Source organism: Neoarius graeffei, chromosome 9 (genome assembly GCF_027579695.1).
Source record: "Neoarius graeffei isolate fNeoGra1 chromosome 9, fNeoGra1.pri, whole genome shotgun sequence".
Taxonomy (NCBI): domain Eukaryota; kingdom Metazoa; phylum Chordata; class Actinopteri; order Siluriformes; family Ariidae; genus Neoarius; species Neoarius graeffei.
The window spans coordinates 3,871,986-3,885,903 of record NC_083577.1 but is presented as its reverse complement, the minus strand read 5'-3'; the positions used below and the strand labels follow the sequence as shown (position 1 = coordinate 3,885,903).

General features: G+C 41.6%; 1 protein-coding gene across 6 annotated transcripts in view; it reads left to right on the top strand.

The window, feature by feature from the left end:
• znf385b (zinc finger protein 385B) overlaps positions 1–13,918 on the top strand; it is a 520,848-nt gene that overhangs the window by 56,945 nt on the left and 449,985 nt on the right. For 4 of the 6 annotated variants that reach the window (XM_060928957.1, XM_060928953.1, XM_060928950.1 and 1 more), the window contains exon 2: positions 6,612–6,750. The exons of 1 other annotated variant lie outside the window; for it this stretch is intronic. In XM_060928957.1, the coding sequence (XP_060784940.1) occupies positions 6,705–6,750 (46 nt within the window). In that variant the 5' untranslated portion in view covers positions 6,612–6,704. Of the gene's footprint in view, positions 1–6,611; positions 6,774–13,918 lie in introns of all 6 variants that reach the window. One more of the 6 variants, XM_060928954.1, reaches the window with a different exon arrangement.

Sequence of the window (13,918 nt, the reverse complement as noted above, 5' to 3'; positions counted from 1 at the left end):
GTAAGTAAGTTGTTGAAAGACTCCTCCAAAGCATTCATTTTTTTGCTATCCAGTTTGTTTGTTTATTATAGATCTGTGCACTAGACAAGTAGCCTAGAGCAGGGGTTTTCAAAGTGTGGGAGAGTCCGCCCCCCCTCGGAGAGCAAATAAACAGCGCCCCCCTTACAATTTTTGTTGTTGCTATACTTAATGTTCCATTCGTATTTAAAAAAAAATGGTTGTTGTACACATTTTTTTTTCTTTTTCACATTTTAAACATCTGTGCTTTTTAAAACATCTTGTTTTACACATTTTAAACATCTCATAGCATCGTTAGCTAGCACCTCTTGGCAGACAACACACTGTGGCAGTGGAGCATCTTCAGATCCAGTCCATGAAAATCCAAACTTTAAATAATTGTGGTCATACTTCCTTCTTTATCCAGTCCCCCAGGATTCCGCGGGCCTTTTTTGTGATTGTTGCGGGCTAAAATGTCTGATGTTGCGGGGGTTTCCAAAAAAAATTGTGATGAAAGTTGCGGCGTTTTTTTAGGTTTTTGTTGCGATTACATTGCGGGAGGAAGTGAAAGTTGCGAGAAATTGTTGCGATTTTCTCTTTTTGTGATTAAAATTGAGTGACATGTTAAATATTAAGTTATTACTGAAAAACTATTGATTAAAAAAACAAAGACACTGAGAAATGGTCCTATAAACAACTTGACCAATATAAAAGATTACCAGGACTACAAAAATGCAGAAAAATAGGCTTTACTTATCCAAATGCACCTGTTGGTTCAAAAGTTCAAGTGCAGAGAACCTCACAGCACAACATGAAGTTACCTTCAAATATAATATAAATGCCTCAGCTTTCATGTAAGAAAAAAAACTATTAATACTAGTACTGTGTGCAGGCAGTCTCTCCTGAAGACTAAATTAAACAATAATTATAAACTAATAAAATAAATGGCTCAGGCTTCATAGAAGGAAAAAAAACAATTTGAACAGAATCTCACAGTATGATGCTGAAGCTGCCTAAACAATGGAAAATAAAATACCATTTTGGCAGAAATGTTGGCATCCATTAATTTCTTGTATTAAGTAAAAAAAATAAATAAAGTGCACACAGTCCTTCACTGTAAACATAGCACACTTTCAGTAACAGAATTTAAGCCTACATCAACACTGACTCGCACATCATGCCATGTTGCCAGATACTGGTGACGTTTTCCAGTCCAAAATATATTCAAAACCCGCCAAAATGCACTTGAAACCGCCAATCTGGCAACACTGCGCGCATGCTGCTTCTCTTGAACATAGACATCCGGAAGTAAGGCGGAAGGTAGTTTGTCGATGTCACCTCAAGACGACGCCAACGATTGGTCAAATTTGTGGGAAAGTTGCGGTGATTGAATATAATTGCAACACCGCCCTGAATTCGCGGGGATTGGTTGAATTTGCGCTGAAGTTGCAAATCGCAACATCCTGGAGGCTCTGTTTTTTTGCTTGGCCGTCTCCTCACTCCCTGTAGCTTTAGGTACTAAAAATCGATCCATTTTGTCTCTCACGTTGCGCCCCCCCTGAAGAACTCTGGCGCCCCCCACTTTGAAAAGCCCTGGCCCAGGGGGACACCGTAGCCAACTGGTGAGAGAAGCAGCTTTGGGACCCAAATGTTACTAGTTTGATTCCCTGGACCAGCAGGAATAGCTGAAGTGCCCTTGAGTAAGGCACCGAACCCCAACTGCTCCCCAGACTGCTCTGGGTATGTTGTACGTCGTGCTGGATAAGAACATCTGCTAAATGCCATAAATGTAATGTAACGTGATATTGACGTCATACTTTTAGTTATTGTTTTGTAGTTTGAAGTTTGAAAGCTGTTTTTGAGCTCGGGTGCGGTCCAGAGAACCAAACCCTGGTCCTCTTAAAAAATGGTGTCCTGGGGTTCGCTTCAGTATGGCCTTGGGGAGCTAAAAAATCACCTTGATATTCTTGCTTAATGACGTGCAATGCGTCTGAAAAATTCTGTACTATATAATTCGAGTGTTGGTCGCATGGAGAAAAGTCATTAAAAAAAAAAATCCCAGCAAACTGATGAAATTAGTAGCAAACCCCCATATGTAGAATTTTGCATTTGATCCACAGTTTGTTAGGAATTTTTCTACATGAAAACCAAACCAACCAGTGGGTTTTTTTTGTTTTGTTTTTTAAACTCCCGCTCTTAAACAAGCCCAGAATTGTCACTTGAACATTCAGACCAAGTGTCTGTTTTGCAAGGAAGGAGAGAGGAAAATAAAAATGACATGCAAATGACCCCCATGCAAAGTTAATCCCATCTGAACAGGAATTTCCCTTTGGGGATAAATAACTTGCCTGTCCTAGAGTAAGAACTCGGATGATGGAGACATCCTGAAGCGTCCATTTCCAATTAAATGAAACGGAAGAAGTCTCTAATCTTCTTGCTAAACCTGCCAGAAGACAAGCTTTGGGACTTGATCAGTAACCGGGTCACGTTCAGTGCCTGTCCGAGGCTTCTGAAATGAAGATGTTTGACCCTGACCTGCTATCCCACCTCCTGTTACCTGGCAGAGAAGGCAGCTCGAAAAAGTGTGCTAATTGCAAATATTTACTCTTCCATTGTTCCATCTTCCCATTTCTTCTTCGCCTTCTTTCACTTTTCTTTCTTTTTTACTTTTATTTAATAACGTCCTACTTCTAACTTCCCAGTGTTCCGGTGGCAGCGTGTGCTGAGGAAAATGCTGAGCCATATACACATCTATATGTGGGCTACATTATTCTCTTGGGAACATTATATCATTGTGCGTTTCCCTGAATAGCTCATGTACATTGATCTTTATGTTCTCAAGGCCGACTGCCGCCCTTTCCAGTGGAACTTGTATATCAGATTGCAGTTTGGAAGGAAGTCAAGCAAGGACACAGAAACTCAGTGCAGTTTAGAGTAAATGAATCAGCGTGAGGCTCTTCAATCACTCACAGCATGGCATCCGAGAATGAAGATAAAGACCAGCAGCAAGCCAGAGAGATAAAGTAACCAAGGTTTGGGGGGGGGGATCTCAATTGGAACTGGGTTCTCCCATGAAGAGCCGTCTCTACCTTCTCCAGCTTTTACGTTCTCTCCTTTAGAATGCGATCTGAACAGATGGTAAATGTCTGAGACGTTCATGTTTGTGGTAGAGAATGGAGGTTTGAGCTACAGGGTCATTGAACTCCTACAGGACACGTAATCTGTTTTAATGGGACCAGTTCCAGCAAGTTACTTTGGTACAACTCTGAACTTTTATATGCATGTGATGGATTTAGACTTTATTCGGATGCTGTTAGAAAAAAAAATGAATGAAAAAACCTTGGCCTTTAATTTTCATCTCATCTCATTATCTGTAGCCGCTTTATTCTGTTCTACAGGGTCGCAGGCAAGCTGGAGCCTATCCCAGCTGACTACGGGTGAAAGGCGGGGTACACCCTGGACAAGTCGCCAGGTCATCACAGGGCTGACACATAGACACAGACAACCATTCACACTCACATTCACACCTACGCTCAATTTAGAGTCACCAGTTAACCTAACCTGCATGTCTTTGGACTGTGGGGGAAACCGGAGCACCCGGAGGAAACCCACGCAGACACGGGGAGAACATGCAAACTCCACACAGAAAGGCCCTCGCCGGCCACGGGGCTCAAACCCGGACCTTCTTGCTGTGAGGCAACAGCGCTAACCACTACACCACCGTGCCGCCGCCTTTAATTTTAATCACTTAAAAGATTTAGAAGATGTGGTAATGGATATTAATGAGCCTGTACTGTTTGTGGGTCATTCCTGAATTCGGGGTACGTTTCCTGTGTGTGTGTCCTAATGTTCTTGTCAACTCTGTTATAACACAGCATAAAATCCACCAATACTTTGAATAATACACATGACACCTGTACTGAGTGTCCCTTCCTCTGGCGGGAAACTTCAGAAAGGCAGTGAGGTGTGTTCTGTTGTTTCTTCTCATTAATTTGAATAAAATATTGAGGATTTTACACCAACAGTAGATTGTCAACTGTTATTGTAATATTGGAGTGAGATTATTATTATTTTTTTTTGGGTGGCTACTGCCTCATATAGAGGCTGTAGCCACTATGTCATTGTGTTGTAAGAATGAGTGTAACAATCGCGCATACGCATAACTTGTTTCTATTAAAATGGCCGGTGAGTGTATATAATTCGGTTCGCCATTCGAAATAAATGGACTAGACTAAAGTGCTTTCAGGCATGTTTCTGCTTATTACAGAGTGAAAGTGCGTTCCTATTTTAAAATCTACTCAAGGTCGGCCCCCTTTCCTCGCCTTCTTCGGCCAGTGGTCCCATGTGTGATGCAGATGTGATGCACTTCTAAGTTGTTACGGGAAGTTGTCGAAAAGAGACTACTGAGCTCTAGCGCCGGGCCATTAACGGGAAACAAGAGTTTTGGTCATGGCGACAGCGTGTGTATGTCAGCCTCGGTTCAGAGGTTTCGGTTTCAAAAACTGTAAGAGGTAAGAGTAGAATAATATAAAGTACAGACACTTGATATATTTTTAAATCATTTTTGGATTACGCTTCATTTTTGTGGCTACTGCCTCATAGAGTAAATATACTAGTGCATCTCAAAAAATTAGAATACCATGAAAAAGTTCCTTTTTTTTCATAATTTAATTCAAAATGGTAAACTTTCATATAGTCTATAATCATTACATGTAAAAATAAATTTTTACAGCCTTTTTTGTTTTAATTTTGATGATTATGACTTATAGCTCATGAAAATCAGAAATCCAGTATCTCAAATTATTAGAATATTCCCTAAGATCAATCAAAAAAAGGATTTACAATACAGAAATGTCCAACTTCTGAAAAGTATATTCATTTATACACTCAATACTTGGTTGGGGCTCCTTTACCATGAATTGCTGTATCAATGCGGTGTGGCATGGAGGTGATCAGTCTGTGGCACTGCTGAGGTGTTATTGAAGCCCAGGTTGCTTTGATAGTGGCCTTCAGCGTATCTGTATTTTTGGGTCGGGTGTTTCTCATCTTCCTCTTTACAATACCCCATAGATTCTCTATGGGGTTCAGGTCGGGCAAGTTGGCTGGCCAATCAAACACAGTAATATCATGGTCAGCAAACCATTTGGTAGTAGTTTTGGCACTGTGGGTAGGTGCTAAGTCCTGCTGGAAAAAGAAATCAGCATCTCCAAAAAGCTCGTCAGCAGATGGAAGCATGAAGTGCTCTAAAATCTCCTGGTAGATGGCTGTGTTGACTTTGGACTTGATAAAATACAGTGGACCAAGATCAGCAGATGACATGGCACCCCAAATCATCACAGACTGTGGAAACTTCACACTGGGCTTCAAACACCTTGGATTCTGTGCCTCTCCACTCTTCCTCCAGACTCTAGGACCGTGATTTCCAAATTAAATGCAAAATGTACTTTCATCTGAAAAGAGGACTTTGGACCACTGAGCAACAGTCCATTTCTTTCTCTCCTGATCCCAGATAAGACACTTCTGACATTGTCTCTGGCTCAGGAGTAGCTTGATATTAGGAATGCGAAAGTTGTATCCCCTTTCTTGAAGAGGTCTGTTCGTGATGGGTCTTGATACACTGACCCCAGCCTCAGTCCACTCCTTGTGAAGCTCTCCCAAGTTCTTGAATCAACTTTTCTTGACAATCCTCTCAAGACTGCGGCCATCCCTGTTGCTTGTGCACCTTTTCCAGCCACCCTTTTCAGCAATGACCTTTTGTGGCTTACCCTCCTTGTGGAGGGCATCAGTGATCATCTTCTGGACAACAGTCAAGTCAGCAGTCTTCCCCATGATTGTGGTTGTGTGTACTGAACTAGACCGAGAGATACACTGTGTTCATACTGTTTTACTCAAACTCGAAATGAAATGTTTTAATATTTTGAGATGTTTTTTTTTGTTTTTGTACTGTATGCCATACTGATTAAAATTAAAATAGAAAAATGCTTGAAACATTTTAGTTTATGTGTAATGAGTCTATAATATATAACATTTTCACTTTCATAAATAACTGATGGAAAATTTGAACTTTTTCACAATATTCTAAAATTTTGAGATGCACTCGTATATGCTGTATTTACTGTATGGACATGATCAGAAAACTATTTTATTTATAAGCAGGAGCCACATGGACCCATAGAGCAAGCTATTTATTTATTTATTTATTTATTTATTTATAACTATGATTTCAAATTCATAAAATTGTTATGTGCCATATGGTAGCTAGTTTGAGGTTATCATGTGGAGTTAAGACACGAAATGATGGGAAATGTCAACTCTGTTATCAATTCTGTTAATGGATTGCCCAGTTTAATGATGATGGAGCTGATGATGACCGTCACACTTGAAATGTACCCTCAATTATAGAATGGGCCGTGTACTGTCGCACATTTTCACTGAAGAAAAAAAAAGGAAAAATGTCACTTTCTTCAAGGTTCTAACTGCAGAGTTGAATTCTGGGTGAAATGTTCTATTGCTGTTGGAGTTTCGAGATGTTGCGCTGCTGTGCACATACGCTATGTATCCTGTGTGTAAATGTTTTACCGAGATAAAAAGCGTCCCTCGTTTTATGATTTCAGAGATTGCAGAAGCAAGTGAGCAACAAGATCACGTGACCACCGTGGGGTGTGTTTTGAGCTACTTTTCACCAAAACAAGTCGGCGTGGGCAAACATGGCGGACTCTGCTCTCTCTCCAGCGGAAAAGGAAAGCCTGCCTCGTGAGTGCAACTGAAAGAGCAAGGTTGGATGATTTTGGACAGACAACTAAATTCTAGCTTACGCTTAGCTATCTTAGCCTTAGGACCCATGCGCTCGACTCCATGGTAGCGAGTCTGGAGTTAAACACCTAATGTTTTGATCTTGCAGAGAAAGAAACGAGAACACAAAAGCAGGAACAGAGGAAAGATATAAATATTCGACTTTTGTTTCATGGATCTATTCGCGAACGTCAACCACAAATTACATCCCTGAGACTCAAAACTCCCCGAGGTCGATGCAGAGTCAGTGTTTTCCGCACGTCACCATTTTAAAGCTCCTCGTGCTCGGCTGTTTCCTGTTTCCGTAGGGCCGTACTGTTTACCTCAAGAGGGAAAAAAGCAGTCCCAAAACGGAGAAAAGCGACCAAAGCACGTCAAAATGATCACATCTCGTCTACATCATGATGTCCTTGTAGAACACAGGAAAATGCAAAGGACGATAAAAAATTGAAAATTTTGGATGACTTTGTAGTCAGCAGCTTTAAGTAAAAAAAATACTGTATACGCATGAGATTACACATACTATAATAATCGTAAAGTATACGATCAGTGTATTGCAGCATAAATAGTCTTGGTTGTAATTTTGACATTTAATAATAGAATGTTTGGTTTAATTTAACAACATGGCTTCCACCCTCATTATTTGCCAACGTATAAAATAGCACTTGATCCAGCACTTTTTATTATTTTGCATTGTATTTTTGTGTTTTTAATATCTTGCTCAGAACTTAATGAAGATACTAAATGAAGCCTTGAGATACTAAATGGAGTTTGTGAAATCATAACGTGTCCATGGGATGCAGGCTATTTTACTGTGTTTAATTTACAGTTTTGAGTTGTCGTGAGTTTGAGTTTGAGATGCCCTTTAGCCCCTTATGGGGCTAATCTTCCATGGTTCATAAACATAATGCATGCAATATACATATGTAAATTTGTGTCTGTACACTACCGTTCAAAAGTTTGGGGTCACTTTGAAATGTCCTTATTTTTGAAAGACAAGCACTGTTCTTTTCAATGAAGATCACTTTAAACTAATTAGAAATCCACTCTATACATTGCTAATGTGGTAAATGACAATGGAGCACTTGCATGTGACGTCACAGCCGATCCAGATTGTGACAGACGCCATCTTGTAGGTCAAACGCCATATTTCCGCCTTCTACTTCTGCTTCTACTTCTACCTTTTCTTCTGGAAAACCCTACTATATACAATTCTACTACAACGGCTGCGGCTACAAGCTCTCCCTACCTGTGCACGGTTTTTGTTTTTTTTGTGTATTTTTGCGTGTTGTTCGTCTGTACCGGACTTCAGTATCCACTACAATCATATGGACTTACTGGACATTGGTTTCCAGCAGAAAATGACGGTTTGTAGCGATTTCCATCGCATGCACAACATTCCGGACGAGATAGCGAGACCAGCGGGGTCTCCGTGGATTGTTATCGGAAGCAAAGCGAAGGAGGCGGCGCCGGGAGCGGAAGCAAAAGCGAGGCTGTAGAGCCGGCCTGTTGATTAAGCTCAGAAAACAGCTACTCAAATCTCCACTGCTAAGCCTCTACCTCTCCAACGCCAGATCCATGGTAAACAACACTGACGATTTGGAATTATAGCTGGAATTACCTTATTCTATTCTATTCTATAATCGGCTGGTCAGTGCAGTACTAGTAATACTTAAGTGACTTACCCATCCAATGATTATTTTCTTGTTTACAAGATGCCACATCTGAGTCGCTGACAAATCCTGAATTTCTGTAAAGATAACTGTCCAGAGATTTATAAGCACGCAGTGCTTCACCACTGAACAGCGAGTGAAAGTTGATGAGGTAATTATACACGTCTGGGTATTCCGCTGGCAGTTCCATATCCACTGACACGGTCGTGAAAACTCCGTCCGGTAAGCCATAAGGGTCACTAATCTGTAGATCGTTTATTTTAGACATATATCTAGTTATCTGTTCATTAGAAAAATGAGCCGTGTAGTCCGTCGGTTGAAATTAATCCATTCTGTACACGAGTGCAGCAGTATTCAGCGGTGTTTTTTACCGACAAGATGGCGTCTGTGTACTTTCCGGTCACGTGACTGCAAGATCTCTATTCTAGCTGTAAATGTCTGGTTTTTGGTGCAATATCTCCATAGGTGTATAGAGGCCCATTTCCAGCAACTCTCACTCCAGTGTTCTAATGGTACAATGTGTTTGCTCATTGCCTCAGAAGGCTAATGGATGATTAGAAAACCCTTGTACAATCATGTTAGCACAGCTGAAAACAGTTGAGCTCTTTAGAGAAGCTATAAAACTGACCTTCCTTTGAGCAGATTGAGTTTCTGGAGCATCACATTTGTGGGGTCGATTAAATGCTCAAAATGGCCAGAAAAATGTCTTGACTATATTTTCTATTCATTTTACAACTTATGGTGGGAAATAAAAGTGTGACTTTTCATGGAAAACACAAAATTGTCTGGGTGACCCCAAACTTTTGAACGGTAGTGTATATCCAATTAAAAAGGTATCGGAGGTTGGAATTGTTTAGTGTCTCATACAGGTGATGGATTTCCTTTCTGAATTTCTGATTTAAAAAAAAGTGTTTTTATTCATTTTGTGTGTCCTCTTGTAAAGAAAACATTCCCGTGATTTGAAGAATAAGCTAACCAAGTACACATCTGCTATGCTAAGTTTCTGAGGTCTGAATACGAACGTGCACAGTTTCAGTATTAAATCCTCACTATGAAAATGTAACTCAACTCTGAATTCAGCTCATGGAGAATAAATTAATGATTTTCGAGACCCTGTGTAGTGCTCCAGGAATGCTACTACCATAGATGACTAGAATCTCAAGACTGTTGGAAGGTATCTACGTACTTGTGATGCCACTTTTGGGAGCCCTACTTTTTTAAAAAAATATTTATTTAGGACATTCTGAACCATCCAAGCTTACTTTTCAGTTATTTGTCCTTTTTAAGTACCCCTTTCTTCCTAACCCCTATGGATGGGGGGAGTCATCCAGGAAGGGACCAGGATATAAAGGGTTCATCACAGGATAAAGGTGATGGTCAGAGGAACTTTGGATTGATTTGGAGTGACTATTCACTCGAAGTGGACAAGTGGAGCCAATCCATGCCAACAAAATTCATAAACACCCCACGCACCATGACGGAGCTTTCATACACATATGGTGAACAGACTTAAAGGAACAGTCCACTGTACTTCCATAATGAAATATGCTCTTATCTGAATTGAGACGAGCTGCTCCGTACCTCTCCGAGCTTTGCGCGACCTCCCAGTCAGTCAGACGCGCTGTCACTCCTGTTAGCAATGTAGCTAGGCTCAGCATGGCCAACGGTATTTTTTGGGGCTGTAGTTAGATGCAACCAAACTCTTCCGCGTTTTTCCTGTTTACATAGGTTTATATGAGCAGTGATATGAAACAAGTTCAGTTACACAAATTGAAACGTGGCGATTTTCTATGCTATGGAAAGTGCGCACTATAATGACAGGCGTACTAACACCTTCTGCGCGCTTCAGCAGCTCATTGATATCTGAGCTCCGTATCAATGCGCTGCCGAAGCGCGCAGAAGGTGTTAGTACGCCTGTCATTATAGTGCGCACTTTCCATAGCATAGAAAATCGCCACGTTTCAATTTGTGTAACTGAACTTGTTTCATATCACTGCTCATATAAACCTATGTAAACAGGAAAAACGCGGAAGAGTTTGGTTGCATCTAACTACAGCCCCAAAAAATACCGTTGGCCATGCTGAGCCTAGCTACATTGCTAACAGGAGTGACAGCGCGTCTGACTGACTGGGAGGTCGCGCAAAGCTCGGATAGGTACGGAGCAGCTCGTCTCAATTCAGATAAGAGCATATTTCATTATGGAAATACGGTGGACTGTTCCTTTAAGGGAGCAGTGTTACGGGTAACAAATACTGATACAAGTTGGTCAGAAAGAAGGAATCTTTGAGGACCTCCAATGGGACGACAAAATGCTGGCCAAAGATGTTGCACAGCTTCCTCCCAGATATTAAGCAGTGGCAGTGCTGATACTCAACACTCAGCGATAATCCTGTCGAGTACAAATATGATATCGTACACCTGCAAGCATGAGGATATTTATCTTTTAAAAAAAAAATGCAGACCAGTTTGAAAAACTGAAGACTAAGAAAAAAAAAATCTTGTTTTTCTCAGCACTCCATTTCCAAATTTATCTTTACTCTGGACAGCTGAAAATGTTCAGCTTCTACTCATTCCTGTCTGTCAGCAAGTGTCTACAGCCAGCATCTCTCTCGAGACCAAATTATATGAAAATGCTGTTTCTCAGTAGGCCGTGCAGAAGGTTCAACTCCATAATAAACCTCCGTAGAGCTCTGTGGGATGTAATATTTTAGAATCTGTGTTTTACATCTAGTCAAGTTTATCAAAACCTGTTTTCCTAAACCTAGTGTCTCAATGATCACTGGCTGGTTTGAGTATTAAAATGTCATAAATCATATACTATGACCTTCAGTCATCAAATCTCAATCAAATTTGAAGAACTGTGGGACGTTCCGTTGCAGCATGTTAAGACCACACACTCCACCACCAACTGAAATTAAAGTTTTCTGGCAGCTCGCAGCAGCCCAACACCTTACTAACACACTTTATTTTGCTTTTTCACCGGTCACCTGTTTCGAACGGTCATCAGAGATGTCCTCAAGCGCCGGCAACTGGTGGTTTTCTCCGCCTACACAGATGATCTGTGCTGGCTACTCGATCCCAGAAAAAAAAATTAAAACTTGCCTTTCAATGTTCAAGCAATTTTTTTTCTTTAATATCGTCTCCGCTGCCCATAATTTGCTGCAAATGCAATTATACCACCATGAAATTGTCTTCTATTCGGGTCATGACCAGAAGTGATGCCATATGTTGATCGATTCTTGCGCTCTGATTGGCTGAGCTGGACCACGTGACCATGCCTTAGCGTATGTGGTTACGTTCCAGAGCCAGCTAGCGTACAACAGAGGGGAACTGAAAAAGCCAAGCACACGCACATCTGGAGGGAAATTTCATACAGATTTTGCAAGTATTTTACAGGGAAATGGTGAGTAATTTATTAGCTGAGAATGCACCAGAAGGCATGTAAATTTCAACGTTTTCTGGGGGAGCATGTCCCCAGAGCCCGTTAGCATTCGTGTGCCTTTGCTGCCGCAAATTCTCGAGCTGCCTACTACTTTAAGGCCTCTTCCACTTACATATTTGCTTTGGTGGATTTTATTCCTCTGGTTAAATTTGGCTAGCTCACCTATGTAACTTTTTGCTCGCTAAAATGTATTTAATATCTAGAAGACGGGTCATCCCAACAACAGTACAAAATCATGATCTAGTCTTTAGGTTGTTGCTTCTTTCTCAACTCTGAGTCGAACAGATATACACTGTGCTCATGGAAACTAGACCTTGTAAGTGAAATCGATAAAATAAATACTTTTGTTTGGTTCACTGTCTTTAGACACATTTAGACCCAATGTTAGATTTGGCTATCGTAAGGTACACCACAGCCATAGCAAGCATATTTCTTGACCAAGAGAAGCATCATCATGGTGAAGTTGGAGCAACGTGTGTGAAACATTGAACTAGCTATGAGTGCGCACACACCCAGAGCAGTGGGCAGCTGTGTTACAGCGTCCAGGGAGCAGTTGGGGTTTGGTGCCTTGCTCAAGGACACTTCAGCTATGATACAGAGGGAGGAGAAAGTGCTGTTCATTCAGTCAGCTCCCCTCACGGTTTTCCTGCTGGTCCCAGGAATCAAACCAGTGACCCTTTGGGCCCAAGACTGCTTCTCGAACCTTCATGCTGCCCCCGAAGCCAATGTCCCATTGGGAACAGGCTAAGACCTACTCAAATAACAGTAATTCGTGCCAAAAGCCTGGAATTGAACCATGGGTCTTTTAGATCTTCAGTCTCGCGCTCTCTCCACTGAGCTCCTTCTGCGAACTGAGAAATGTGAAGGAGTTGGAAAGGTTTCAAGCTTCTTCAGCCTAGTTGTGAAGACAAAGGATTTCTGCTCACAGTGTCTTAAGGAAGATGATCGTATTCCGACACCTGTGATTGGCGTGATTTGGCTAATGTTGCTTTGATTGACCAGTCAGAGAGGAAAGCCATATTTTCAACCCAGAAAGCAGGATGATTATGCGTTCATGGATTGCTGTGGCATATCCTGCTCATCCATCAGGGTCACGAGGAAAGATGGAGCCAGTCCCAGCTGACTTCAGGTGATTGGCAGGGTTCAACCTGGGCAGGTCACCAATCTATTACAGGATTAAAACGGAGACTAACAACTATTCACACTCGCGTTTATACCTACGGGCAGTTTAGAGTCTCCAGTTGACCCAATCTGCAGGTTTTTGGACTGTCTGAGGAAGAAACTGGAGCACCCAGCGGAAACCCACACAGGCATGAGGAGAACATGCAAACTCCCCACAGAAAGGTCTTAGTAGGCTGCAAGATTCAAACCCAGAACCTTCTTGCTGTGAGGTGACAGCTGACCACTGCATCACCGTGCAACGATACAACACTGATAAAATACGGTAAGAACCTTATCAGTAATAACAATCTTCATGATGAGCGGAATCCCTTTTGCTTAATTTGGTTGTATGCCTCACCTTTTCATGCAGACACCTTCTCCAACTACTCCGCAAGCTCAGCTTCCTGATTATCTGCAAATCTATTTATATATAAAATAACACCGAATGAATCACTTTGCACCCTGTGTCCTGTAGTTTATGGGTGTTTTATATGGTCTGGTAAAGTCCGCCATGTTTGGAAACTCTGACTGGTGAACTCAGAATAATGGAGGCTTGTGGCTTTCCTACCTGAGGACACGTTTCCCACCTTCCCCGCTTCTGCTGGGTGTTAAATCTGGAGTGTGTCACTCTTTCTTTCCCGTCTGTCCTGCCCACCTATGAAGTGTTTTATTAGCTGTGCCAGCGCGAACAGGAGTAGGTACTTTCTGAAGACTGGAACACCGCGCAGGACGTTTCCCAGACAGACCAGTGTTTGCAGAATTAGTCACCAAAACCAGGAAAAAACGAACACCGCTTTTGGATATTCATCAAAAAAGACAGCACGTCCCATGATTCCTCATGTGTTTGGCTCAG